Consider the following 27,793-nt stretch of genomic DNA (forward strand, 5'->3'; position numbering starts at 1 on the left):
TGTGGGCGTGGATTTGCTCTCTGAACGACAATTTTCCTTGAGTTTCGTCAACAATCACGAAGCGAACGGCCTCGTCCTGTCAGGGCGGCTGTCGCACTCGTATGACGTCACCCGCCTCAACAGCTGAGCCGATCGTCATTCGTCAGCTATGCGCCAAGAGTTGACAACACAGCACGAGTTTCACCTTGTTGTGAACCCAGCTGGACGCGGACGTATCGGCAGCAGCGACACCGGCCTGAGATGCCAAAATATTGTTCGGTCCCGAACTGTAAGAATGACGGCGGCAGCGGCGGCGACAGGAAAAGCTTCTACAAGTAAGCTGCTGGTGTTTTAACAGCATGCTGGCGAGCTGACTGCGCCTCTCTTCCTATTCGATGAGTGCGTCTTTCAGAACGCCGATTTTTCTCAGAGTTTTGCTAAGTGAAATGAATCGCTGTGGTCGTCTGAGGTCTGACATGCTGGGTGTGTGTCTGCTTCTTACCTTGACCTTTGAGAGTCCTGATTGAATCATGAGTTGTCGCTGTAAGCTAGTCCGGTGATTGAGTCTCACTGCCAAGCGCTCTCACTTTGACATACAGTATATTTTACGTGTTAAATCTGGAAATGGTTTGTGTTTTGTGAATTTAAGCCACCACACGGTGTATTAAGCAAAAGCAGATGGACTGCAGTGAAGGATCTTATCTTGATCCACAGACAGGAACAGCTGTGGGGACAACTGGAAGTCCTTTGTCCTACCTGACAGCAGTGTCCAGGAGAACAGAAACCATAACTGAGCCTGACAAACTGAATTTGCTGCTACCACTGTAGTTTTGATGTTTTTGACAAAATATTAGAAACAGCTCTCGGTGCAGCCAGCACCACCGCTGACTACAGCCTCGTGAAGTGGATTGCATCACTCAGTACAGAGTGTAATGGCCCAAGCCAACATGTCATGAGTCCACAGAGTCACTCAGTTACCTGATCGCGTTATCAGTTCAGATGCTCTGATGTCCAGCTTAGGGGGGGAAGTTTCTTTTTCATGTTTCTAGATGTTGACTTTACTGTCAAAACTTTGGGAGAAGCATGATGCCAAGCCTGTTTTTTCTGTTTATTTGTCCTCTTATTGGATTTAAGAAATGTGATATTATTTCCACTTGAAAGAGCCTGAGTGTGATCGGTGTCTTGAATGTCTTCTAGGTTCCCTCTGCAGGACGCTGACCAGCTGCAGCGGTGGCTGAGGAACATGAGACGTGAGAACTGGACTCCCTCTCGACACCAGTATATCTGCCACGAACATTTTGCACCTTCGTGCTTCAAGGTGCGATGGGGCATCCGTTACCTCGAGGGCGATGCTGTGCCCACAATCTTCCCGGAGGCCGAGGTAAAACAAAAACAAAACCCAGCGCAGTCTTATGAAAATTTAGGTCTGCACAGTATTGGAAAGTAATTGTATTGTATTATTTTTTTGTCTGCTGAAATCTTGAAGGTGTTGCTATACTTAAACACTGAATGTTTTCCCCCAGGAAGCTGTAATTTTAACTATTTAAAAGGATTTTTGTTAGTTTCATCTATGGGACAGAAGTTTGCCTCAGGGGTTTGTCCTCAGCAGCCACCTCTCTGATTGAATACTTGTAGCTTTATGCAACATGGGAGCTGAATTCGTGAGGCGAACATGAAGTAACATAAAGACTGAACGTGATCCTGGTGAGTCACGACAGAGAGGTGCTTCATGAGAGGCCATTGAGAAATCTCAGAAAGTAATAACAATCAATGTATGCACATTATTAAACTGATTGGGTGCAGTATGCAGAGACTCACCGGGCTTTGGCCAGCTCTGATGACATTCCTGAAGTCCGTATCAAAGTTGTGCTTGTTGTTAAACTGTAAACGTTGTCGTGTTGCTTTTCACACCCACACACTCCTGCTTTTTTCTAGAAACGGAAAGCTACAGATCATGGCGAGAAGAAGCCAAAACGGCTTCGAGGTGACAGCAGTGAAAGCGTGACGGTGTCGGATAACAGGTTGGTGGCTGCTGATGGCGTGGAGACGGAAAGCTCGTTGCAGATGGTGCACCTGTATGAGATCGCCGTCGAGCCGCCGCAGCAGGCAGAAAACAGCCTGCTGGAGTCGAGTGGTGTTGGAGAATCCGATTATTGTCTCCAGACAGACCTGAACCCGCTGGCACCAGTGGACGGATTTAAAGCGGGTGCTAATTTCCCATTAACTTTATTCCAGACAGTGAATGATCTAAGTAACGGTGGAGAGAACGCAGAGGTGGTCGTGATGTCTGAATGCCCTGCTGGTGAAGGGCCACAGGAGCTTGTGAACGGAATCACTGCAGCCATTTTAAGTCAGGGCCACAGGCTGGTCATCGATGGCTGCCCGGCAGGCGGTGCAGATGAGGCCGTGGCCTCTCTTTGTGTTGAAGAAGTGACTTGTGCCACAGAGGAGTTCTCAAACGACGGCCACGAAACTCAAGTCATTGCCTACTTCGAGACGATACCGAACGTTTTCCCCAGTGAAACCTCTGCCCAGTTCGCCTTCTCTCCGGATACGGTGCTGTCGTCCGCTCTGAGCTCCAAACCCATCACATCCACTCTTCCAATAGTGTCCAAACATGTGCCGCCTTCCCCCACGTCCCTGGTCCTCACCGTGGAAAGACTGGACACAGATGAGGGCGAGGGAGACGACGGCCAATCAGAGGAGGACAGCATTGAGTGCCAGGATCAGCAGCTAGAGGAGCACTGGTGAGCATGTCTGTGTTTTCTTGGGGAAAGATATGCAAAGATATATTTAGCTTGTCCAAAGGTGATGCACAGGCTTTAGACATAAAAACTAGATCAGAGTTTTGCATCTAATAAGCTAATCAATTAGTATCCTCTTTCCCGTTTTTTCATGAACAGCTACCACAAGAACAGCTTGAGCAAGGAGCAGCTGGAGGCGATCGTGGTGGAGTTGCAGAAGAAGGTGAAAGTGCTGCAGCAGCGACACCGCCGACACCTGGAGAAGCTCCTGGGCCTGGAGAACACCGTCAGCCAGCTGAGGCAAAGCAACCTGCTGAATGAAGAGCGACTGCAGCTGCTCGAGAGGGTGACGCATTTACATGAAATAAGTCCAGTTTTATTTACGAGGAAAACACGTCAACAGTCCATTCACTGTCTGTTGTCTCTTCTCTCTCTCTCTCTCTCTCTCTCTCTCTCTCTCTCTCTCTCTCTCTCTCTCCCTCTCTCTCAGGCCTATGTACAGACCAGCGCAGCAGTGTCAGATGCTGGCGAGACTGTGGCCATCATCTACGAAGAGGACGATGCCGCGTTCTTGTACACTACACTGAACAACCCGGACGAAAAGCCGTGAGGCCCGACTGACTGTGGACGTCTCATCCGTGTGTCCGTTTGTTATGCTACTGAGAACAAAATTCAGCCTAAGCCTAAGCCTTTAGTTTTCCTTCAGCAAAATGAGATGTGTGTATGAAAAGTGCCGGGGCGTTAGATCTGTGGTGAGCTTTGCACAAATATGGATGTATAATACGGGACAACACTGAATGTGTGTGGGTTTTTTGGTTTCTTTTTTTATCGGTTTTCACTCTCTACCCTTCATCCCTTCTTTCCCTCAACTGCTTTTGGTTTGATTTATAAAGTATTTTTGTTATTGATAATGTACATATCAAATTAAAAACAGCTTCCATTTATGTTTATGCTTCTTTCCTATTGTTAATGCACACGTGAGCTACCAGCCGCCAGTGAAGCACAGTCATATACAGCTTGATTTCATTTTCCTCTTCAGTAGCAGTAAACAGGAAATAAGCCTGCACAATGTTCAGCTCCTGCTTAGGGACAGTAAATAAATCACTAGTTGCATGATTCATTCATGGAGGTTTAAACTCCTATTTCTTAGTAATACTGAGCATGTTGCAACAATATGGTTGGATGTGCTGTTGCTTTAAGCGTCCTGGCACAACAGGCTTTCTCCAGTATTTGCCTTGAAGGTAATTGAAGTGAAAGAACTCCATTAAGTTGCATACCTGTAGTTGAGAAGTGGCTCTTTTACTTATTTGTGAAATCTTACCAGCATAAAACTCATGGGATAACAGTGCCATAGTTTTACAGGAAGGAATGTGATACTAATAACGTCTCAGGTTTACGGACTTATCGGGTCTGCTGAGTGAAAACTGACTTTACATCAGTGTTTGATTCAGGAAAAAATAACTCTTGAAAACTTGCTTCTTGGTTGGATTTAATGCAACAGGTGCTTTTCCTCTGGTGGAATACGCTCCCCCACTCTGTCCACTAGATGGCAGCAGAGGCAGCTGTTTCATCTGAGGGAGTTGAATTGAGGAGACCACACAGACGTCAAAAGCAATCAATATTTAAGTAAAAAGTTGAAATGTACCCTCTGTGATTGTCAGAGGGGAATAATCTCTCCATTGGAAAAAAACCACTCAAATCTGAGTCAGCAGGTGGACTAACAAAAGGCATAAACTTAACAACTCGTGTTGAAGTGAGAAACAAAGCACAGAGAGGAAGGACTTGCAGCACGTTACCCTTACATAACGTCTTAAGGAGGAACATTTGCATTCCCTTCATTAGGTTTTGAATGGACTTCAGGACGGCGTGACTGTCATCTCTTGGATAACTCGTTCGACTGTGTGTATTGGTGTTTAAAATACTCAATACTTAAATCCACGTCCTCCTGATCGGATGCCTCCACATAACTTCTGGGACTAAAGAAGACGTGAATTCGTTTGTGTATTTCTTAAACCATTTATTGTGACAATAGATGATACATCATAGAGCCTTTCGGTCAGTCTGTCAGTGAGTCTGATTGCTTTTTTTGCTAAAGACTTTAAAGGCCATTTTGATTTTTCAGCAGTAGCTCTCACAACACCTCCTCATTTCTTCTCCTCCATCCTGTGTAAAAGCAGAGGTAAAGCAGTAGGTCCTCAGCTGTCTGGCTCCTAGCTGGTCCTGGTGGGTATAGGGGTGAGGAAGGGGGAGCTGAGGGTGAGGAGGATCGGAGGGGCAGCTGTCCTCTTGGCAATGTTCGGATGGCAGACACGGTGACTGCTGGTGGCATCGGCTACATGGTGGGATGTGTGCACCAACCTGCACATTAAATTACACATAACATTATTTAGTTCATCTGTGCAAGAAACCAACTGAAAAAGACGAGTAACCTTTTTCATACTCTGTCTTTACCTCTTGCATTAAAAGGGATGTTCACTTTAATGGCAAATCCTTGACAAAGAATAACTTGTTTGAGCTGTTTCTTTGAGCTTTTTGCTCGAAAATAGAAACTCAGCATGACAGAAAAATCTTTTAGAATAAACTAATCTGACCGATTGCTGCACTGGCGCCCACCTGTGGCGTGTTGCTGCCAGTGTTTCTCAGGTCATCCAGGTCACTCATCCCCATCTTCCACCTTTGCCATTTCTTCTTTATCTCTGCCTGCACCTGCAACTCAAAGGATGACCTACACTGAGAAAATCTGACTTATGATGATGGGTACATTTATTTATATATGCATGATTATATATATTCGCTACTTATTTTAATTATATTTAAAATTATATTTCGTCAAGCCTCTCTGATCCTGATGCAAAGCAATTGTTTACAGTGACTTTGGTGTCATCTTACCCAGCGCACACACACACGTACACACACACACACTTTACCTCCTTGTTGACAAAACAGTAGAGGATAGCTACAAATAAACCCTGTGAAGAGGGGAAATGAGTCGTGATGTCAAACCAAACATGCAAACAACATGAAATATGTTTTGTGATGCTCCTTTGATCTGGAAAGGGTGCAGATACCAAAGGCCTGACTGTACCTGGAAAGAGCTGAGGAAGAGTTGGAAAAAAAGTTTGACATTACGGAGGACGCCATCCGTGTGCTCGTCCGTCAACACTGCAAAGACGATTTCGTGGATCCCCAGCAGAGGGATCAGGGTCAAGGTGGATTTAGCCAGTCTGGAGAGAAAGACCCGGAATGGAAGTCAGTGGAAATACAGTGACTGAGTGTTGTGTTGGGATATCTGTCTAGACCGTCTAAGGTCAGAGCTTCATGAGGGAAGCCCTGATGTGAATTACTCTTGTGCTGGATAGCCAGTGCTGCATACTTTGGAGTAAAAACCTTCAAAGGCCGACACAAGTCCTTTTAAAGCAGTCAGTCTGCGTGTGTGCGACTTCCAGTCACAGATTTGAAGGTCATGACGTGAAGGGGAAGTGTATTTTTGGACGGCCAAGTCCAAATCTCTTACCTGAATTTATAGTCTGTGTATCTCATCTTGTGGGCTTTCAGTTTGGACACAAGAATAAGGATGATGCGGATGAAGATGAAGAAGTTCACCTGAAGAGATTTGAAAAAACAGAACGTCCTCAGTGGTTCTGTTAGTGACACGATCATGAATCAGTCTGTAAAGTGATCGTCGAGGGAAAGTCTAAGACTCAAGGTGATGACTTTGTTCTCTCCACCGTCCTAGCCCAGCCGTCGCTCTGCTTCTCCTATGAAGTTAAATACAACCACAGAAATGTCCTGCCTCATTACATGCTGCGGGTTATGGCATTTACGTGTTGGTATCTGCACGGCCTGATGCCACAGAGAAGGGAAGTCAGCAAGTGTTGTATGTTTTATACAGCTCAGTTATTACTTAGAAATACGAGGAAATGCGTACAAAACCCACACCCATACTCCCATGCTGTATTTATATTAGAAAGAATATCCACAAGAATTGGTGGACAAATGACGTATAAAGTGCATAAAAATTTGTTAGCATGCAACACTCTACATGTTTGCAAACAGACCAGCACGAGAAATAAATGCATTTCCGTATGGAACAGTCTTGAGGATGAATTAAAAATGTGTCGTAAAATTCAGAGATCTAACAGTTTGTTTAAAAGTAGGGTTATTGGTAAATACAGACAATAAAGACACGTGGTTGATGTCATTGTGATTTGTTGTTGTTGATGGTATGCACATGTGTGACGCGTACGTACAGTTATGACCTGGACTGTCTAGCTCGTGTACGTTTGAATAAGACAAAGTCGTGTGTGATGATAAGCTTTGGCTTCAGCCTACACTATTTTGGTTTTTTGTTCTTGTTCTTTTCCCTTGACTGCATTAAATGTTATCAGTTGGACATTTTGTGTGGAGACATTTGCAGTATGTTTGCAGTATATGTACATCAGAATTGGCTATGCATGTGTGTGTGTGTATATACATTACCAGAATGGCGAGCAGGATGGGAGCGCGGATTATCCACCAGTACGCCATGCTCTCATTTATTTCCCAACACCTACGAGCACAAACACAAAATTCACAGAAAAGAACAACACTCACACAACACATTGTTGGCAATTTACTGAGAAAGCTTAAGCTAAATATGACTCGCCTTGTGTTTTCAAACAAGTAACGCACGATAATCCAAGGAACCACAAATAACACTGGGACGCCCCATCCTATGAGCAGGTATCCACAGAAGCAGCGGTTTTCAGAGAACATCACCAGCACCAGCAGGTTGTGCAGATACAGGCCTTCCACCAACAGCCAGTAGTAGTTGGCTCCCACGCAGTACTGCATCAGCACCTGAGCCACATGGCAGCCAGACAAAGCCTAACGTGTGTGTGTGTGTGTGTGTGTGTGTGTGTGTGTGTGTGTGTGTGAAAGAAGAGATAATAAGTCCTCAAGAGGGTTAGGAGTAACATTTAATGTGAGCTGATGCTCTCGTTAGCAGCAGTCGTGACTGTCTGTAAGCCTCATTTACCAGCAAATACTGAGTCTAGATGACATTTCAATGTTTTGTTCAAGGTTTAACATGCCTGGGTGCTATCTTATTTATTTTCTAATGTTTCTGGGATTTTGTTTCAGTCCCACAGCACCCAATCACCTCATTTTCTAACTGAATCAATGTCACCAATTACTACGTGACAGACCTGCGGTGTCAGTTTCCTATGAAGTAATACAAATGTAGAAGTCCCAGCAATTACTGGACTCTCTCATCTCTCTTTCTGTGTGTTGTGGATCCCAACCTGATCACTGAGCACTTCTGAGACATTCCTGCTGCCTCTGAACTCAGGAGTGTCTCCACTCAGCAGAGCATCTCTGGTCAGGATGGAAACAGCTCGCAGAACAAACGACGCAAACAAGTTGGTGTGGATGTAGTTTCTGGTGCAGTGCAGCTTCCTGCGGGCGGACATAATGATGTTAAACTCGTCATTACGTTCAGTGAAGAACCGGACCTCAAGAGAAAAAAACCAAAGCTCTTGTGGAAAGCTCTTGCTGTGTTTCTCAGGGCCAAGCTTATCTCATCTCTCATCAGACGTTTGCTGAGTTCATGTGTTAATCTGAGGTCTGTTTATTTTCATTCTTGTGCTTGTCTGTTGTGATGTTTATGTGTGACATTTCACTTTAAGAAAGCACACATTCAAGAGAAACTGGGATTGTTGTTGGAACAGCACCAGAGGTCTGAATGAACTCTGTTTCTGTCCGAGTGTGGGAGCAAACGTCTCATCAAACTCTGTATTAACGGAGAATCGGCTGAATCTTCTAACAGGTTAACACGTAACAAGACTCAGAAACTCGCTGGTTGTTTCAATTATTGCAAGTGCATGTGTGTTAATGTCTCAGCCAAACTGTATTTCATAGTACAGTGTCATGTTATGGTCAAAATTAAAGCCTTGTTAAGAAATCAAGAGATTCTACCAACTGAAACGCTGGACGGTCGCTGGAAGTGTTACAGCATAATGCAACAAAAAACAAACAAACAACAAACAAACAAAATATTTAACGGGGTGAACAGGAGCAGATCAGAAAACAAGGAGGCTTCGTACTGAAATATGAACAAATGTAGGCCTACTTCCTATTTATCAAACAGAGGGAATTAGAAATAAAGGCCTGTCTCTACTTGAGTCTGCTTAAAGCAATGTAGAGGTAACCTCTGCACCTGATGCCCAGCCACCATTTGAGGGAAGAAAAACACAGCACAACAAAACAGCAACCCCAAAACAGATTGTAGAGATGTGGGCCTACCTGAAGAGGAGCAGAATAATGAGAGCCAGAGAGAGACTGGCCAGACTAACACAGTAACCTACTGTGTACATGATTCTGAAGTAGACTAAGATCATCATCTGCCTCTCCTGTACAAAATGCCGCAAAGATACTTCGTTAATACTCTCAACAGAAATATAATGTTGATTTATTTTCCCTCCACGACAGCCTGTGTGTGTGTACCTGAGCCTTCTGCTGGCCGTTGTCTGATCTGCACTGGGAGTGGTCCCTCCAGGTGTGGCTGGAGTTGCTGGTCGTCCACTGACCATTGGGACCGCACTCCCGCACCACGAAGCCATTGCGCACTGCACAAACACACAGCGGAGGCTGAAACACGCACACACTCTTGATCATATACAACAGTACGTACGTGAAGTCAAAATAATGTGTGTGTGTGCGTGTGTGTGCATGCTTTCTGACCTTGGCTGTGCCAGGGCAGGTACCAGGGACAGGGCACCTTGACTGTAGAATTGGGTTTTCCATCTGGCCAGCAGGCGTACATGTCAAACATACGACCACAAACCAGTCCTGCGGAGAGGAGGGGAAGGTGGGGGGTGGCTGAACATTGTTTATTTTGTTTATATCGGAAAAACACATGTTTACGTGTGTTACCTGTGGGTGTGGGGTCTGTATTAATCTGGAGCAGACATTCATGCCTGTAGCGTTTCCATTCCTTCACCGTATCCTTCATCATCCCCTCTGACACACACTACACACACACACACACACACACACACACAGAAACACACACAAGAAGCGGCTGAAAATTTTGAGGCAATTCACTGAGGGACTGTTGTATCTAGTAAACTGGCATGTCGGTAAGACAGTTACACATACCAGAGTCCTGAAGAGGAAAAAGAGGATGAGGAATGTGTCAGAGGCCTTCATCACTCAGAGGTTTTGCCAGGGTGGCCGCAGAGATTATCATCTCAGAGCCACTGAGAGGTGATCAGGAGCTTATCAGAGGCCAAGCAGAGGAAGAGGTGGAATAAACTACAGGTCTTTTATGAGTCCTCTTCCAGTCTGCACCAGATTGCCTAGAAATGCAGAAAATGACAGCAAATCAATACATTTTCTCACAGCAAAACTCAGCCTCAGCGACAAATCTTAGCAGAGTCGATTTATGCACTTTATTTTCTCATGATAATGAATAGATAGATAGATAGATAGATAGATAGATAGATACTTTATTGATCCCGAGGGAAATTCAAGCATCCAGTAGCCCATTGCAGCAGTGTAGGTTAGTCAAAGTAAGCAAACAACCAACCAAACAAGGCCTAACTGTTAGTGGGGAAGCCCATATGAGCCCAGTACTGTCAGTAAATCAATTTGTGGAGGGTCTGTAGACGTGCGAATACTTTGTAAAAGTGTTTTAAACTTCACGGTGGCAGCTGAGCACATCTGGACCATCCTCTCTTTGTAACTTGTGAGTCTGATTAGTGGGCACACATGGATGGAGGAACATGAAAGACTGCAGATTAGCCTAATCCTGACTCTAATCCTCCTGCCAGTGCTGGTGGGCAGCTAATGTGACTGAGCAGGAAGTTTGTGGACTGACATGGGATGAGCAAAGCCTGCTGCACCAGAGGATCTAACAGCGCGAAGGACAAGGAAAGGCACATCAGTCACGTGCTTTTATTCGTTTAGGAATTCTTTTGAATCTGGATGATGATTCAGACTCTGTAGATCACATTTGGAGCAGCGATACGTCTCATAACTTCAGACCTGAAAGTTTCTCGCAAAAGATTATTTTACCTTGATCATTTTTGAGGATGATGTGTTGCTGTGTTGACTTTAGACTGAAAGTATCAATTTGACTTTGAATCTAACTGGTCAGTTCTCTTGGGCAGGATGTTTCTCCTTCATAATTTTTGACCTGTTTGACACAGAAAATAAAGTTACTGCTGCGATGGTCCTCTTAAATGCGGGATGTTTTCATTCTACGCTTGCTTTGATGGGAAAGTTGGTCTGCAGGAAGCCAAACACGAACTGTTTCGTGTCAAACACGAACTGTTTCATAAAGAATAAGAAGTTGCAGATGGACTCACTATACAACTTAAAACTGCTTATGTTTTGTCAAAGTGCAGGGACGAGTGCAGCCTTAATGATACATGACACTAAGGGAAAACACTGGTCAGTATTATGACTGCGTTGTCATTTGTCATTCTTTCATCAGCGTCGAGTTTCAGAAAAGGTACACAGAGCAGTTTTGTGTCATGCTGTAGATGTTTAAAATCATATACTGTGACAAGCTCTGAAGTTAAAAGAGCTCTTCAACAATTTGGCTTAAGTGATATCATCTAATGTCACTTTGTAATAACATTAGATTTTAAACATCCATTTTAACAGCTAGTCAAGTTATTCTCCACCAAAATTTCCAAATCTATACAGTTAAAAAATAATCTAATGGTGGAGTTTGAGGACTGATTCTCCGAGTCAATAATCATGTCTATGACTTAATAAAAGATTATTAAGTTATAAAGAGTGAAGCACAAGTAATGAGAGTATTACTCCTCAGTATTACTACTCAGGTCTGAGTATCTGTGAATTTAATGTGGACTGGCTGCTCGATGCCATCAACATGAGGCAGAGGTTTATTATGTATGCAGTTACAGTTTTTGAAGCTTTGAAAGCTTTTGAAATATTTTTTATGATAAAGAAGAAGCAGCAGCAGACTCTAACATACTGCTGTTTGCTTTGTTTGTTGTCTTTGTTTTTCTCACACACACACATTTGTCACACAAAGCTTTTTAACTGCCTCCACATCCATCTGTCTCAAGTGAGTTATGGAGATAATACGCCCTTTCCATAGAAAGAGCTCCAGAGGTCCACTGCTTCCTGTCAAATGAGAAAACTTCCTCTTTATTAGCCAAGCAGGGGAAATTTATGTTGGATGAGGAGCAAAGAGTTATAGAGGAGACTCGGACAACCCGGACATCACTGATCTGATGAGGCCCGTTGAGCTGATATTCACTTGACTGACAGCTGAGCACAGAACAGATGACAAAGAGAAATCATTCAGGTGGAGAAGAAGAAATGTGTCTGTGTCAAACATCTGTGATGGGCGACGTGTCCCAGCAGCAGCAACTGCAGCTTGTTTGACAGAAAGAAGGAGCCACAGTTCAATAAACGTACAGCAACGACAGAAAAGAGCAACGCAATCGATAAACCGAGTATTGATTTTGGGATTCATCATCCGTCCACTAAACTGGACATCATTTGTCATTCAATTTTGGAGTTTCAGTTCAGTCGGTTCCCGTTTTATTTTGTAGATTTCTGTTCTTGTGTCTTGTTTCCCTTTACATTTCCTGTCTGTGTGTTTTCCCGCCTGTATTGATTGTCTGCCCCGCCCTGATTGGTTTCACTTGTGTCCCGTCCTCTTAGTTTACATAAGCTGTGCTGTGTCTTCCCCCTGAGTCGGTTTGTCTGTCTTCTTATGAATCTCCTTGTGTTGCTGATTTTCTTTAGTTACCTTTTGTTGATTTCTGTCAGTGGGGTTTTTTTTTTTGCCCATCTTTATGTTTCCTTGTCTGTTTTGAAAGAAACTTAAGAGCAGTGAAACACCAAAGTGCTCTTTGCAACAAAACTCAAACTTTGCAATAAACTCATTATCATTATCATTAGATTTAGGATTTAAACAAAGCAACAAAAATAATTCTGTTGGCTTTGTTGGATTCATTTCAGCAGTCAGTCTGTCTTCAGTTTGTCACTCGTCTGCACTTTGAGCATTAAATCAGTTATGCTTTCTGTTCAGTCTCACAAATCCAGTGTTCCTAATATCGCGATGCTGAAACTTCAGTTAAAGAGATGTGTGTGTGTGTGTGTGTGTGTAGGGAGCTTGCAAGTGCACACACACACAAGCACCCTTAGCTGAATTAGTGTTGTTAAAGCTACAGCCAACAGGTCTTAATTGATGTACCAACGCCGGCAGGCTGCGTGTGTGTGTGTGTGTTGTAAGCAGCTTTCCCAGATAGCTGAGCCGCCGCCGTGTTTCAGCTGCTTGTGTTAATTCACACGGCTTGTAAAACTCAGTAATCAGTAATAAACAACAGCTTAAAATAGCCCAAAACCACATTTATTGACCAAATGTCCCTTCAAGGTCTTACAGCAGGTGATGTTTAAAGTGTTGATTGTTTTTCTCTTTGTCATCCACTCACATGGAGGTCAGGGATTCAGTGTGTTATCAGGATCAACAGTGAGACCTCTTTGATGTGAAAGTTCAGCATTTTGATCATTTTGATCTCTTTCAGGCTGACCTAACACAACACGTTAACCTGCGAGGTCATTACAGGTTTTCTTTACTTGTTTGCATATGTTTGCATGTTTGCTTTTTGTTTCTGTCAGACAGTTACTGCTTACACAAACCCCACCAGCCACATTATCACACTGCAAAGCAGAATTACAACAAACGATTCCCAATCACCGTTCAGAGAAAGAAGGCTTTTCAGACAGTGGAAGAGGCTGCACAGCGGACGCAAAATGTTCATCAAAGCACGAGGCAAAGGCAGCATGATGAGAATGCAATGGAAAAGTAGAAATGTGATCCTCACCTTTAGAAATGTCATGTTTTTAATTTCAGAGTCTGCAAACAAACCCGAGTTTGCCGGAGAGAAAAGTCCGCGTCTCTGAGCTGTTGTGCTGAAGGCAGTCACATAATGCAGTCACATAATGCAGTCACTGAAGTCTCTTCATCCTCCTCCTCCTCCTCCTCCTCCTCCTCCTCCTCCTCCTCGTCTCGCTCTCCCTTTTTCCTTTTCTTTTTCTTTCTCTCTTTCCTTAGTGATGGTTCATCTCACTAAAAGCAGCTGCTCACTGGCTTTCAGAGGACAGATTTTCTAGGTTTTTATGCAGTTTTAAAATAGAAATATTGATACTTAAATTTTTTACATTTTTACTTGGAGAAATGACTGAAACTTCTACCAATAATCGTATTACTAAAACCAGTTTAGGCCACTTTAAGTGATGAAAAGGGGTAAGGAATGATAACATTAAATATGGCTGTTGGCCTATTATGAAACAACACGCAGTACACTAAGAAAGCCACCCACAACATGACCTGATTGGTTATACATCACAAGTAATGAGGGAGCCAGCCTGAGCTAGTGTTGCCACCACGTCCACCACGGACCTCCTGCAAGAAGACGGACGTCGTCTCAGACAGCAGTGACTTAAAGTTTTCAATCAGCTGAAAGAGAAATACCACAAAAGTCATTAACTTCCTGAATAATCACTCAGAGAGCTGAGCTGCGTGCCTATGGATCGAGAACTGAATGAGTCGTTGCCTTTGGCCACAGGCTGAACCATCACCCCTCATGCACTCGTTTTAAGATCATATTTCTCTACTGACTGGTGGCCAACAGTCTATTCAGGGAAAAACAATTTGAAGAAGGTTGGGCAGGACTGTATGGAGGGACATTTGTTTGTTCCCAAGGAGAGTGTTTGCTCACCATTAGTCACTTTGTTTTAGACAGAAGGCATCCTGTGCTCTCCTCTAATGAGGATTAATAAACTCAAGTTGTGTACGAGGGAAGCCAAACGACAGAAAACACCCAGAATCAATCAAAGTCTGCAGGATTCCTGGAGCAACGCTGGAGGGAAGGGTCTACACACACACACAGCAGAAAATATGAGTCCGTGAGAAGAAGCATCGCAGAGCTGCTGAAGGACTGAACGGTACAGTGGGACAAATGTGGTGCTGAGGACTCAGGTGAAGAAAGGCAACAAACGCCTTTCACAGCTTAGAAGTGAGAGAAACAAAACAAGAAGCGAGCTTTAATAACATGAAGGTGATTCCAGTCATCAGGCAGGCACCGAAAACTCACACAAATAAGAAGTGAAAAAGAAAAACTACACAAGAGCTGATGAAACTCACAAAGTCTATAATAAACGATGCCAAATAGTAAACTGTTAACATTAGTATGCAGTGTGTACTTCCTCTGTGTGTTCTGTATCTGACAGTGTTGGTCCATGGTGTGGAATTGTGTCCACGAGGGATAAAAACACAAATTCTTCTCGCCCTTCAGCGCCCTTCAGTGTTCTGACAGGAAGCTGGTGAGACTGTTTACACTGACGGTTTATTGTCTGTGTGTTTTCTGGTGTAAATGTTGCAGCACAGGAGTCCTCGCTGGTGAGGCGACAGCACACTGTGTATATGTACACACACACACACACACACACGCATGCACGCATACCTGCACCACCAGATATCACCTTGTATTCACCTCATGGCAGCAAGGAGATGACGGCAATAAAAGAAACACGAGCACATGATGAGAATTTTATGCTCCTCCATGAGTCCCTTATTTATCTTGTTTTTTTTTGTTTTCGCTTTTGTTACTGCAGTCTAAGGAGAAGCAACGAAGCAACAGAGGAATGAAGATGAAACATAGTCCCGCTGTACCAAAGAGAAATTAATCTTAAAAGGTGTTCAGTTAATGTCCTGAAGTTATCAGCTTATCAGAAAAATTGAGCATCAGAAGAAGAAGAAGAATGAGGCATAAATGTTTTATTTTTCTTTTTTTTTCTGCTGGAAAGCTACAATAAGCTTGATTAAAGCGCTCACCAGAAGGCACATTTGCTGGTCTCAATGAAAGAAATTCTACTTGACAAATATTATTCATCTCAACATGCTGTTACTTCAGTTTTTGTCCTGTGTGGACAAACCCAAATGAACAGGAAGTAGTCGCTCACCACAGTCATCGCAGAGTCTTTTATGTTTTTTGACATAATTAGAAAAGTTATCATCTTCCTCTGATTATTTGTTAGGGTATTATGACGATTTGATTGAGTTTTACCAAAGTTTGGCACAATCCAGTCACAATGATCCAGCTGTGCTGCAGACAGCTGTCATTCTTAATCCATTTACGATTTATGTCCAGACAGGTGCTCACAGTTTGTTGCCCACTGGCTGCTACTTGAAATGTACAAATTAACATTTTTATCTTTTTAGGTTTGGGGCCTCACAGCGCTGAGCATAAACTCTTTGAAAAGCATCATTTTGGCAGACGAAACGCGTCTGCAGTGCAACTTCTGGCTCTCTTTTTCTTGTAGACACCAGTGCCCCCTAGAGTTTAAAAAGGGGATTACTTTAAAAAAGAAACACTTCGTTTTCTGTGATAGTTGATTTTCACATCAAAAATCCAGTTTCATAAACAACAGTTATGCCATTAAAGAGATTTTCTCAGTTCAAGGCCGAGAGAAGAAGCTCATTTCTCATGTTAGATCATCCAGAAAGGGTTGATTGGTCAGGGCTTCCTTTGAAAACCAGAAGTTTAGTCACATGAGTTATTGCACAGAAACAGCAGTGTGCATCATATACAGCCTATAAGAGCTACTGAAGCAGATTTCCACACTACCCCTCTGTAACTGAAGGATCAGATTTTTCATTTGACCACTTGAGGGCAGCAGAATATTTTTTAACTCATTGTTTATCTGAGCGGAACACTCTCACAGGGCCATAAGTACAACGAGACAGATTCTGTTGGTTCTACTCCTCTATTTTATTGCAATAATCGTAGATATCAGGAAGAACATCTCTGTTAAGTTGGAGCATTAATACCCTCAAATCTGAGACTGAGGGAGGATTTGTTTTGAATGACCTCCATCTAACAAAGCGTCTAATGTTTGCACTTGTGTCTTTTGACATAACAGCATAACATCCACCTCATTTTTAAGTATCTTGCTCAGCTCTTCTTGGCCAGGAACTCTTCTGCCCATGGTTTACAGAATCTGTTGTGGTGGCTTTTCTCTTTGCAGCAGTGACCTTTTGTGCTCACCTGGATTCCTCTCTCATCAGGCTGCTGTCACTCAACCCAAACTTTCTTTAACCTGATTAATTTTACTGTCAAACTGAAAAGCAATGAGGGCAAGTGTTTCTTATCTCTGCTCAGTTGGAATGTAAGGGAGGATGTTCTTTTCATCCGACTGGGTACTTTATCTGCAGGTACTCATATCTACTTTACCAATGAGCTAAGAGACTGATGTTCCACACACACACACACACACACACACACACACATTGCCAGTACAACCTGACCCAAATAAACCCTCAGAACTGTCCTCCCTTAATTTCCTCATAATATTTTGGTAGAGACAAACCGCTGTGTTATTTATGATCCCTTCATTCATTCACCTGCTGCGTCCTGAACTTCTTTCTTTTGAACTGTGATGTTTTACGTTTTCACATTAAACAAATCCTCATTTACACCTTATTCGTCTTGAAGGACCAGCATGTAGGATCCAGTGGCGTCCAACGGTGTGGTCGCAGATCGCAAAACATGAAAAACACAAAAAAATCCCTCTCTTGAGCCAGTTTGGATTGTCCCTTGTGGCCTACAGTAGAAAAAGGGCTGTGATTCACTCTGAAGTCGCTAAAACACAATATTTCTCTGTTTCAGGTGACTAATGCCAGCCAGGTACAGCAATACCACTTCAACAAGCTGCAGGTAGAACTGCAGTGAGGTGCCTGTTGATTGTTATCTGTCTCCCTCTCTCTCTGTCGCTCTCTTCACATACACACACAAATATATGTATGAGATATCCTGCACAGACCGTATTCACGCGGCGACCATTTTCCTCTGACGTCACGCTCAGTATGAGGAGCTCACATGTCACACGGCTGCGCTCCAAGTTGTATAAACGAAGGTAATCTGACGAATCAACATAATTTAATCTCTTCCCAACAGACCAGCAACTGAAAAGACAATGGACAGAGACGGTCTGGAAGGACATCAGGACATGTTTCATTACTGTATGAGAGGAAACTTATTTCATGTCGATGTAAGCGGTTGGAGTGTCTCATCCACGTGTGCACACAAGATAAATCAAATGGGGGACCCACTCTCACAAAAACATGTCCATGCCAACAAAAGTTCAGAGCAGAAACAATGTGATAATTAATGATAGAAGGACAGAAGATGAGAGAAAGAAGGACTGAAGGGAGATTTTGTATTTTAGTATGAAAATGTAATTTAAAAATAACCTCTTGATAGGGTTTTTAAACCAATGGACTGTGACCCCAGCTTTTCATGATAAGCTTCAGGAAGGGTATTGTTCATCATTAAACTTTGGTAGAAAATGGCACTTGTTGATGAAATTTATTTCAGGACAAACAGAATAACCTGGTTTGGTTCTGTAGCTTTGAAATCAATCCCTGCGTGGGTCTGTTGTGGTTCAGATTTGGATTCAGATTTGCTGCCGTTGCAGGTAGAAACCTCGGTGAGTTTCCTTTCCCACTGAATGAACACAGTAAGTCTGTTATTATCAGAGGGGTGGGGGTGAGGAGGTGTTGCTTTCTCTTTCTGACTTCAGGTGCCAGGCAACCTCTCTGCCCTTCACATTCCCAGTATCGGTCATGTGACCAAAGTTTGGACAGAGCCAGCAGAGCATGACCAGATACTCACAGAAAGCCCTTTTTCTTTGCTTTCTTCTTTCTGATTTTTTCCACTCAGCCACGTTTAGGTATTTGATAAGATCCAGTTTCATCAAAGCCTCAGGGACTTTTGGTTTACCAGGCCACCGTTTGCTTTATATTTTTATTCGTCAAGACATGAAAATCCCACTCCTTCCACCTCTCATTCGCACTTTAAATACTTTGACAAAATTCATTTGCTATGCGCCCGTTTGGACCTGTGTGTTTTTCCGTGGAGTACGCCTACACAACGATAAATGATTAGCTTAACGATCACTGAACAAGCCCGAGGCTCTGAGACAAGTCACTGGAACGGCACACAGGAAGTGCTGCTCACTGCTAGAGCGGCTCAGCCATCATGATGCTCTCGTTTTAATCAGCATGTAATTATTTGTAGCTTAAGTGACTGAACACACAGGGTCTCAAACCAGGACAAGTGTTGCATTGTGTGCATTTGTCATGACTTACACTACAGCATCTGACTTCAGCTGAGCACAAATCAGAAATTAGGGTTTTTTAGCCGAAGGTACGGCCTGAAAGATGCATCCTTGTTTGTCTTATTGTCTTAACTGGCAGTAGGAAATTATTTACATGCCCCGAAAGTCCACAAAGGAAAAAGCCCCTCAAATGTAAACCTCAAGAATACTCATTGGAATTTAAATAAACTCCAGTCTGTAGTTGCTGTAATCATGACCAGATGTCAAGCAGTTTCTCATCCTTTTGTGAGAGGTGACACTGATACAGGAGTAAAAGACATTTGGGAAGTAAAGTGATATAGCAATGAGGGGCCTCTCCCATATTTACTATGAGATGTTCATTAAATTTTCAAGTGGCTGTCTTTGTCAGGTGTGACTGCGTGTGTTCCTGGAACTGAGCTGAAAGCCCTGACTCACGTCTACATGCCGATTTGCTGCATCTCATCTTTACACAAATGTCACACACATTAGATATTCAGGAGACAGAACGAAGGCTTCGAGCTGGAACAGTCTGGGCTGGACACCTCTGAGTATTACACACTGTGTGCTTTTGTAAGGTTCTAATTTTACCACATCAGTGGTCAGCAGTAAAAGTCTGCTGTGATACAGGGCAGCTCCCACGAGTGTGTGTAATGGTGTAAGTATGAGGCAGGGTGTTGGAAAGAAGCATGCGAGCTCAGCCAAGCATCCAATGATAACTGGTGTCCAGAGGGTAAAAAAAAAAGAAGATAAATCATGTAACCTGTTGGTGAGGACTCTACTCCTCTGTGCTCAAACTTCTCACCTCTGTCAGTTAGCTGATCCCGTGGTTAATTGCTCGGAGCCTGTGTGGTTAAGTTGCCAGTTTCTGGTAACTTGGCCCTCGGCATTGGATGTCAGGGTAGTCTTACGAGTTGTTACCTGTGTGGTGTCTTGTGTGTGAGTGAATGTGCCGTTACGAAATCTAAAGTGGAGCATGATCTCAATCATAAACAAATAAGAAGTTATATCAGGACATAAGCACAAAGCAAGACATGCAGTATTCTAAAAAAACATGTCATGTTTATTAAAAACATCATGAGATACATGTACTGCAGTTACAATACACAAAGTCAGTTCCTGTTTTGGATGAACTCGGGTACTTTTGTGCCGCCTCGGTGCACACTGAGGCATTCATAGCTCCTTTCCTCAGCTTTCCACATCCTGAACCACCTGCACTAAAAGCTGCGATGAAAACCGTTATCACCTGGTGGTTATAGACACTCTTAGGACGATCATATAATCCCGCCACACCCACATCCAGTTCTTCCTTTATATACACAGTGGTGTCTTATTATGAAGGTGACTAAAGACGCAGTCACAGCGGTGTTCATAAAAATATTCAGCAGTAAACATTAAGAAGGCAGGATTGTATAAAAAGTATATGATTGTACAATGATATGATAACTTTTGGTGTGTTGACCTTTAAAAGCACAGAGCATAACTTCCTTTGCTTTTTGCTTTGATTAAGGGAAATTTCCATCTCAGTGTCCTTAGCTTACTTTTTCAGTCTTTGGAAAACAAAGAGCCTAAATCAGAGATACATGACATTAAAGGGAAAACCAAACACATCCTTCACATCGGAGTCTCTTTGTTTCCTGGAGCTCTGTTCCTCGGTACACACGCACTTTGGTGTGGAGAGCAGGTCTGACATTCAGTAATGTCTTTTCCTCTTTTACCTTCATTCACACATAATCTTTCCTTTCCAACCCCGGGCCGCCTGCAGATCGCGGGGCCGAGTAAGCCATTCGTGAAGGGTTGTATCTGGGCTCACGTGGCGGACAAGAGCAGCAGAGCAGCCCGCCACCAAGAATCAGGAGGGCAGCGGCCGCCCAGCCGATGTACAGCGCGGCTCCCAGCTCCCTCCGCTGAGCGTCAGTGAGTAAAGGGTTGTAGAAGTCTCTGATTATGGTGTTGGCCGACCAGGAGACAGGAATGAGCTGCATGACCCCAGAAACAATGAAGAAGATCCCGGAGATGATCATCACCTTCGCCTTGGATGCCTCATCGTCAATGCAGTTGGTGCACTTGGCCCCGGCGATGGCTATGAGCACAGCCAGGATGGCTAACAGGATGGAGATGACGGTGAGGGCGCGGGCAGCTTGGAGGTCTTGGGAGAGGGCGAGCATGGAATCGTAGACCTTACACTGCATCTGGCCTGTGCTCTGGACCACACAAGTCATCCACAGGCCCTCCCAGATGATCTGAGCCGTCACGATGTTGCTGCCGATGAAAGCCGTCACCCTCCACATGGGGAGGGCGCACGCCACAATGGCAATAATCCATCCCAAAATGCACAGGGAGATGCCTATCAACTCCAGCCCTATAGACATACTGAAATGTCTTCTTCTGCTGCTGACTGTGTGTCACACCTGAGAGGAGATCACAGAGAGAACCTGCAAAGGGCAGCCAGAGACCAAACTACTAATTAAGTTAATTTCAGGCTTGCATCTGTGAGTGTGTGATGATCTGTTGCTCGGACTTCACCAGTATCCTTTATAAGGCAGATCAGGTGCAGGGGAGGAGTCCTTCAAGGAGCTGACATCACCAAAAGGGGAGGAAGGACGTGGACACACTGTGCTATCAGCTTACGTGGCCGGCTTCACAATGGGCCTGGCCACAAAGAGGCCTTTTACAGCCGGAAGACCAAACAAGCCCTGCATGTGTTGTTATGAACCAAAAGAAACAAGTTCTAAGTTGGATCAAGGCTTATTGTATGAATGATAATAAGGGTATTCAGTTTCAGTTCAACTCTTAACAGGATGTAAATAGAATCTCACCTTTCAGAATCAGTGACACATAACATATATATTTAACATATTTATAATTTACTCAGAAGCTGTGCAACTAATAAACTTATACGTCTGAACTTACGTCTGAAATAAACTTATTTCAGACGTAAGTCATAGACTGCCATTAGCACAGGCTAATGTGATGAAATATAAGTACATTTTACTCAAGTACTGTACTTAAGAGTGATGTTGAAATATATGTGCTTTACTTGACTACGTCCATTTTCAGGTATTTTATACTTTCATTTGAGACTTCAATAAATGTATAGCCAAAAAATGACTTTTGATACATTTTATATTAAACACTTTTTACTCAAATACAACTGGTACTTTAACTTTTACTTCAGTCATATTTTAGTGTTGTGGAGAGACTTTGGGGTACTTACTACAACATTCTCAGAAAGCGCCTCCTTTAACGCAGTTATTTTATTTTGTAAACACACAAAGAGGAATAGAAAAGGTGTCAAAGGAATAGGAGGACTTTCTTAAACTTCACAGCAGCACCTTTGGTTTCAAAGATACAAGGTTACGAGCCTTTCACCTGAAAACAACCCCGTCCGTCTGCAGATCGCCCTTGAAATTCTTCGGGGCTGCGACCGTCTCCCTAGAAATGCCTCAACCCATCCCCCCCAAGTCTCCCCCTCTGACATGAAACAGATCCATTGTTTGGGGAGGCCAGTTCAGATAGCTGGTCTTGTTATCATAGAGCCAACAGACATATGGGAGACAGCCAGGTGGACGGGTGCTGTGAAAGAGACTCCCAGTCGTCTGCCTGTCATGACAGCCGGCTCAAAATTTTCCTTAAACTCTGAAATGCCAAATATTTCTGCCTCTCAGCCTCAATAATGAAAATGAAACAGACAACCTGATTTAGTTGTCACAAGCTTGAATGAACAGGAAGCCGTAAGTTAAAAAAACAAGGCCTTTATTCAAAAAAGTAACATGTCAGATACCAAAACATTTCAAATGTATAGATAACAAAAACCTAAAAAGTACAGCTGCAGATTCACCTATTTTCTAATATTGGATCACACATTATTTTGATGAAGTATAAAACACACAACACACCACATCACTAATGTACAGTTGTTGGCCTCACTGCTTCCAACAGCCTCAAAAGTTACACACAAAATTAACAAAGCAAAATAAGTTTGACGTAGGCTCTGCTCAAACAGGCAAACATTGTGTGGTGAATATCAATGGTTTTTTCTTCCATTTCAGCATGAAGACAGATCAATGTGAGTTATTCAGGAGCAGTCTTTTTCGTGAAGGCGTGAGAAAGGAGCAGGTGCGAGTTCAGACATAGTCCCTCCTGTCGTAACCGCTTGGAGCGAGCGACCTGGGTTGGGAGTGCATCATCTTTGATGGAGGCCCGTATCTCTTCTCAGGCTGTGGGGTGCAACTGGAGCAGAGGATTCCCCCTCCAATGAGCAGGAACGAGGCTGCCGCCCAGCCCAGGTACAGAGCGGCACCTATCTCCCTCTTCTGTGCCTCAGGTATGACTGGATTGTAGAACTCCATGACAATAGTATGGGCAGACCAGGACACAGGGATCAGCTGGGTCAGGGAAGCCAGGATGAAGGCCACCCCAGCGGCTATCATCACCCGAGCCTTGGCTGACTCTTCTTCCACGCAGTTGGTGCATTTAGCTCCCATCATGGCCACCAAGAGTCCCACAATGCCCACCACGATGGAGATGATAGTGAGGGCACGGGCGGCCTGAAGATCTGCGCTGAGAGCCAACATGGAGTCATGGATTTTACACTGCATCTGACCGGTGCTTTGGACCACGCAGTTCATCCAGATGCCTTCCCAGGTGATCTGGGCTGTGACAATGTTCATCCCAATGAAAGCTGACACTCTCCACATGGGCAAGACACATGATACAATGGCTGAGATCCATCCCAAGACAGCCAGAGTCACTCCAAGTATCTCCAGTCCCGCTGAAGGCATGTCTGAGCTCTGTGTGAGTCAAAGTGCACAGGAGTCTTCTCTATCTCAGCAGTTCAAGTGTTCTCCACAGTGATGATTGCACATATAAGCAGCAGATTTCTTTAGAGCAGAAGGTGGAGTCACTGGGTTATTGGTCGGTGAAGAGTTCAAATTATCTTCAGTCCCACCTTGTTTGAATGTCCAAAAACCCCCAGCTTTGGCATGTAAACGGTCTGAGCTTAATCATTCAACTTCCTGTGCCCCGGTAGCTCTCCCACCTGTTTGGGTGAGGGGAGAGCAAACAGATGGTGTGTATCTCAGGTCTGGAGTAGTTAAAGGATAACAGAGCTGGTAAAGATCAGTGGATGAATGATTGAAAGTGGAAGGCGCTATGTCAACTCCTGCACGGTTTCTCATTGTGATGCTCTCAGATGTGCCATTAAGACCGCACGTTGCACAAAGGGCTTTTTAGTGGTATTTTACTGTAATTATACTCGTTGTGAATTAATGACTGGAGCAGAGGATGAGGAAAGTAGAGACATCGTGGAAGTGGTATCCAAAAGGGTTTGGATAATCCCTCAGAAGCCATTGGGAGTGCTGTGGTTATCATTTGTATCTGTGTCCTTTCAGCAAACTCAGTGAAATCATCATCCCTCGTTCTGTGGAAGATCTGAGCACTTCCATTTACTGTAACTCTAAAATGGAAGTGTTTTTTTTTTTTAGCTGTTGGTGTGTGGGAGAAATTTCAAGCTTATCAGTCAGATAAAGTAACTAAAAAAAATACTCACTTTGGAGAGTTAATAAATACTGGGTAAGAAAGACTGACTGGGGAGACTCCACACATCGCAGTTAGAGAAACATTTCAAACGTCTTTGCAAGAGATGACACCAACGTTGTTTTTTTTTTGGTCCTGTAACTGTCCTGACATACAGTCTTAAATAAAAGCAGCTCCTTATTAAAATGTGTTACACAAAACAGAGCTCCAGATGTCATAAAATGATTTTATTTAGACACCACAAGACAATGAAATATTATTTCAGAATGTTTGCCTCCCAGCTGCCCAGCATGGGAAGTGAAAAACCGAGACCACGTGTGGTAACCGCAGAGCAAACAAAACAAAACCCCCCTCTGAACGTGTGGTATCTGCGCACAGGACTCTCCTCAAAATCCTTTATGAGTGACGTATGTCTCTAAGCACATAGATACTGTTTTTATGTAATGATGAATCCAAGGCGCGGTCACACAAATGGACGGTGCAACGTAGTGTTGGAGTCTGAAACAACCATCTGCTGGGTGTATAAACACAAAGGTTTGGGGGTCTTATCAGTGACCTTGTTCCGAGGGTCGCAGTGCATCAGGAGGTCCAACCTCAGTTTAACTTTTGCACATGCCACAAAAAAAGACCCCCTCTAAGCACACACCTCCAGTAGCCTCACCAGGATGCCTCATCATCACTGTGTCGAGTCTGCATTGTGTGTGAAGTTTATAAAAAAAGAAAGAGAGGCTGCTTTGATAATAATGATGCAGCGCCTGTGGCCAAAGGCTTTGTTTTTCTTTAAAACACAGCGTGTATTTGAAAATTATGCAAAAATTCAACTTAATTTCAGACCTTTTCGATCATTTCTTGAAGCCAAGAAGAAAACAGGGTCCTTTATGGACCAAAACACAAACGTTTCATTTCTTATAGTCTGTTTTCTGTGAAGCGATGTGCTCATGTCTGTATACATCTTACCTATGGATTTTGAAGCTGGTGCTCTTGTGGTACATATTGTAGTTTGCCTTCACTTTGCACTTTCCACACATGGCTGCACAGCTGGGTTCAATATCACAATCCTGCCAGCAGGGTCTCACTCAAAGGGAGTGTTCTGCATATTTAGAAGCCTATCCTTTAGATCATTAACCTCATTGCTCAAACCAAAGCAAGTCGAAGTATTTAACTTGCATCTCTGCCTCTCGTTCATGTTTAGTTATGTTTTAGCATGTATCTTTTGGAAGTTTGGGAAAAAGATTATGAGAACTCTGTGGTTAGTTTCATTGTTAGACATGCTGAGCTGTTGCCGAATTTCCACAACAAATTAGGTGTTTCATTGCTTTTGGTTTGCCATTTAGATTTTAAAAAATTTCAAGTGTCTCTTTGAGCACAGAGGTATACTTTTATTCCGGTGAATCCCACCTGAGGAGGTAAGTAAACAGTTTCCAGGAGACCTGATCAATAGGGTCTTTGTGGCTCAGTTTGGACTCAGTTACAGTGCAGGTTACATCCCCTTGCAGTTGGAGACTTTTATCTCTGACTCGGTTTCACTCTGCTAAATGAAGGACGGGCAACAATGGAAGGGAAGCATAAGGTGCTCTTCTGAAACAAGCCACTCATTGTTTCTTTCCTCCGTTTACACTGAAATAAAATACCTAATTTCAACGAGCACCAGCACGGCTGCTATTGGTCAGACTCTGCTGAACTCTACAGCTGGTATCTGCCCCTGTTTGTGTATACAGGCAGGCACAGTTGCACTTAATTTAAGCATCAGTTTCTGGCTCTGTAGCATGAAAGTTACACACTGTTTCTCCTCTATGAAGAAGGCCTGAGATGAGTCAGTCCTTTCTTTTGCTCTTTTATTTACAAAAACATGCCTTAATCAAAAATAATCTGCTTAGACATGTGTAAAAGTTTAACCAAAGTTTAGCCATCATGACGCAAGCAGAATGTCTCTGAGGAAAAAGCCACAATAAAATGTATGAAGACTAAAAATAAAATGTTAAAGGAACTTAAGATGTCCACCACTACAGAGAAATTGTCATTACAAAAGCACATCATGTGACGTTACATCAGAGATTCATATTTCCTGTTTAAATCCAAGATGCTGCATTAACATCTATGCCACCAAACTGAGCACAAACTGGCTAACACTGGTCAACATATCTTCATCTGTCACATGCTCATACATAGTCTCTCCTGGTGTATCCATTGACTGACATGGTCTTGACAGGATAGTAGTTCACCTGGGGAGGCATGGAGCCTCCACCGCTCGGCACTGTTGCTGCCACAGGTGGACAGGAGCAGCAGAGCAGGGCTCCACCCAGGATGAGCAGGCAGGAGGCAGCCCAGCCAAAGTACAAAGCATTACCAAACTCCCTCTTCCCCGTCTCCTCCAGCAGCGGGTCGTAAAAGCCCAGGACGATGACGTGCGCTGTCCAGGACACGGCCACCAGCAGCAGCAGCCCCGCCAGCACAAAGGTTACTCCAGCAGCCACCACCAGCCGCGGCTTGCTGCTCACATCACGGCTACAGTTGGTGCACTTGGCGCCAGCCACTGACAGACCGATGCCCACAATGCACAGCACCATGGAGACAATGACCAAAGCACGAGCTGCTTGCAGGTCCGCTGGCAGTCCCAGCATGGAGTCGTGCACCTTGCAGTGCATCTGGCCTGTGCTCTGCACCGAACAGTTCATCCACAAGCCCTCCCAGATCACCTGGGAGATGACAATGTTCTGACCGATATAGGCAGCCACCCTCCACATGGGCAGGCCGCAGGCCACCATTACCCCCAGCCAGCCGGCCACAGCCAGGATCATCCCAAGGATCTCCAAGCCTGCTGAATACATAGCTGGGCTGCGGAGGAAGAAGGATCTGAACGAGACCAGGGATAGAAGGCCCTCTGTGTCCGCAGGCTCAACCCTCCTGAGATGAAGGCGATATCGGATCCCGTCGGCTCAAAGTCCAGCGTCTTTTAGTGAGAGAGAAAGTGAGAGGGAGAAACAGATTCTACCTTCTTTATACAGCTTAGACAACTGAAGGTGGAGTCTGCTTAAGGAGGCATCATGTTTACCTTCCAACTCCATTTGTAGATGGGGACTACTTTGATATTTGTAATAAAATTGCATTCATCTGGAATTTGTGTCACACGAGAAAACCATCAAAAATATTTTCTGACAACATATTTGTCAAGTACCTCTGGATTCATAGATAAGAGTAAACTACATGTTGAATACATAAAGATTCTGTATGATTTTACACAGAAACGAGATATACAACAGTCGTTTATGTGACTGCGTGAAGATGCTTGAATCATCGTTCCATCTATGCCTTTTGAATTTGAAAAAGAGTATGTATATGCATATGTGACGTGTGCCAAAAAAATGCTG

At 43.8% G+C, this 27,793-nt stretch overlaps 4 protein-coding genes across 7 annotated transcripts; 1 reads left to right on the forward strand and 3 right to left on the reverse strand.

Annotated features, from left to right (window-relative positions):
* The first annotated feature begins 120 nt into the window (after positions 1-120).
* On the forward strand, positions 121-3,667 carry LOC124059655 (THAP domain-containing protein 5-like). Its single transcript, XM_046389865.1, has 5 exons — positions 121-314; positions 1,177-1,360; positions 1,915-2,726; positions 2,883-3,069; positions 3,214-3,667. Exons 1-5 carry the CDS (start codon positions 241-243, stop codon positions 3,331-3,333), a joined length of 1,377 nt encoding a protein of 458 aa, XP_046245821.1. The 5' UTR covers positions 121-240; the 3' UTR covers positions 3,334-3,667.
* Positions 3,668-4,711: 1,044 nt separating this feature from the next.
* On the reverse strand, positions 4,712-13,712 carry gipr (gastric inhibitory polypeptide receptor). Of its 4 annotated transcripts, none has more exons than XM_046389863.1 (15): positions 13,574-13,712; positions 10,779-10,899; positions 9,861-10,060; positions 9,636-9,732; positions 9,444-9,551; positions 9,207-9,350; positions 9,006-9,112; positions 8,006-8,159; positions 7,369-7,589; positions 7,203-7,272; positions 6,238-6,326; positions 5,809-5,947; positions 5,651-5,692; positions 5,337-5,429; positions 4,712-5,081 (listed from the first exon to the last, which is right to left on the reverse strand). In XM_046389863.1, exons 4-15 carry the CDS (start codon positions 9,675-9,677, stop codon positions 4,842-4,844), a joined length of 1,449 nt encoding a protein of 482 aa, XP_046245819.1. In that variant the 5' UTR covers positions 9,678-9,732; positions 9,861-10,060; positions 10,779-10,899; positions 13,574-13,712; the 3' UTR covers positions 4,712-4,841. The 4 variants fall into 4 exon arrangements, with proteins under 4 accessions (XP_046245819.1, XP_046245820.1, XP_046245817.1 ...); XM_046389861.1 differs by having other exon boundaries at positions 4,713-5,081; positions 9,207-9,328; XM_046389864.1 differs by having other exon boundaries at positions 9,636-10,060.
* Positions 13,713-19,926: 6,214 nt separating this feature from the next.
* LOC124059658 (claudin-3-like) lies at positions 19,927-23,850 on the reverse strand. Its single transcript, XM_046389869.1, has 2 exons — positions 23,191-23,850; positions 19,927-21,285 (listed from the first exon to the last, which is right to left on the reverse strand). The coding sequence occupies exons 1-2, from the start codon at positions 23,669-23,671 to the stop codon at positions 20,612-20,614; spliced, it is 1,155 nt and encodes a 384-aa protein (XP_046245825.1). The 5' UTR covers positions 23,672-23,850; the 3' UTR covers positions 19,927-20,611.
* A 2,708-nt stretch (positions 23,851-26,558) lies between these two features.
* Positions 26,559-27,387, reverse strand: LOC124058934 (claudin-4). Its single transcript, XM_046388573.1, has one exon. It carries the CDS (start codon positions 27,251-27,253, stop codon positions 26,585-26,587), a length of 669 nt encoding a protein of 222 aa, XP_046244529.1. The 5' UTR covers positions 27,254-27,387; the 3' UTR covers positions 26,559-26,584.
* Positions 27,388-27,793: the final 406 nt, after the last annotated feature.

This window comes from Scatophagus argus, chromosome 5 (assembly GCF_020382885.2).
Source record: "Scatophagus argus isolate fScaArg1 chromosome 5, fScaArg1.pri, whole genome shotgun sequence".
Lineage (NCBI taxonomy): Eukaryota > Metazoa > Chordata > Actinopteri > Scatophagidae > Scatophagus > Scatophagus argus.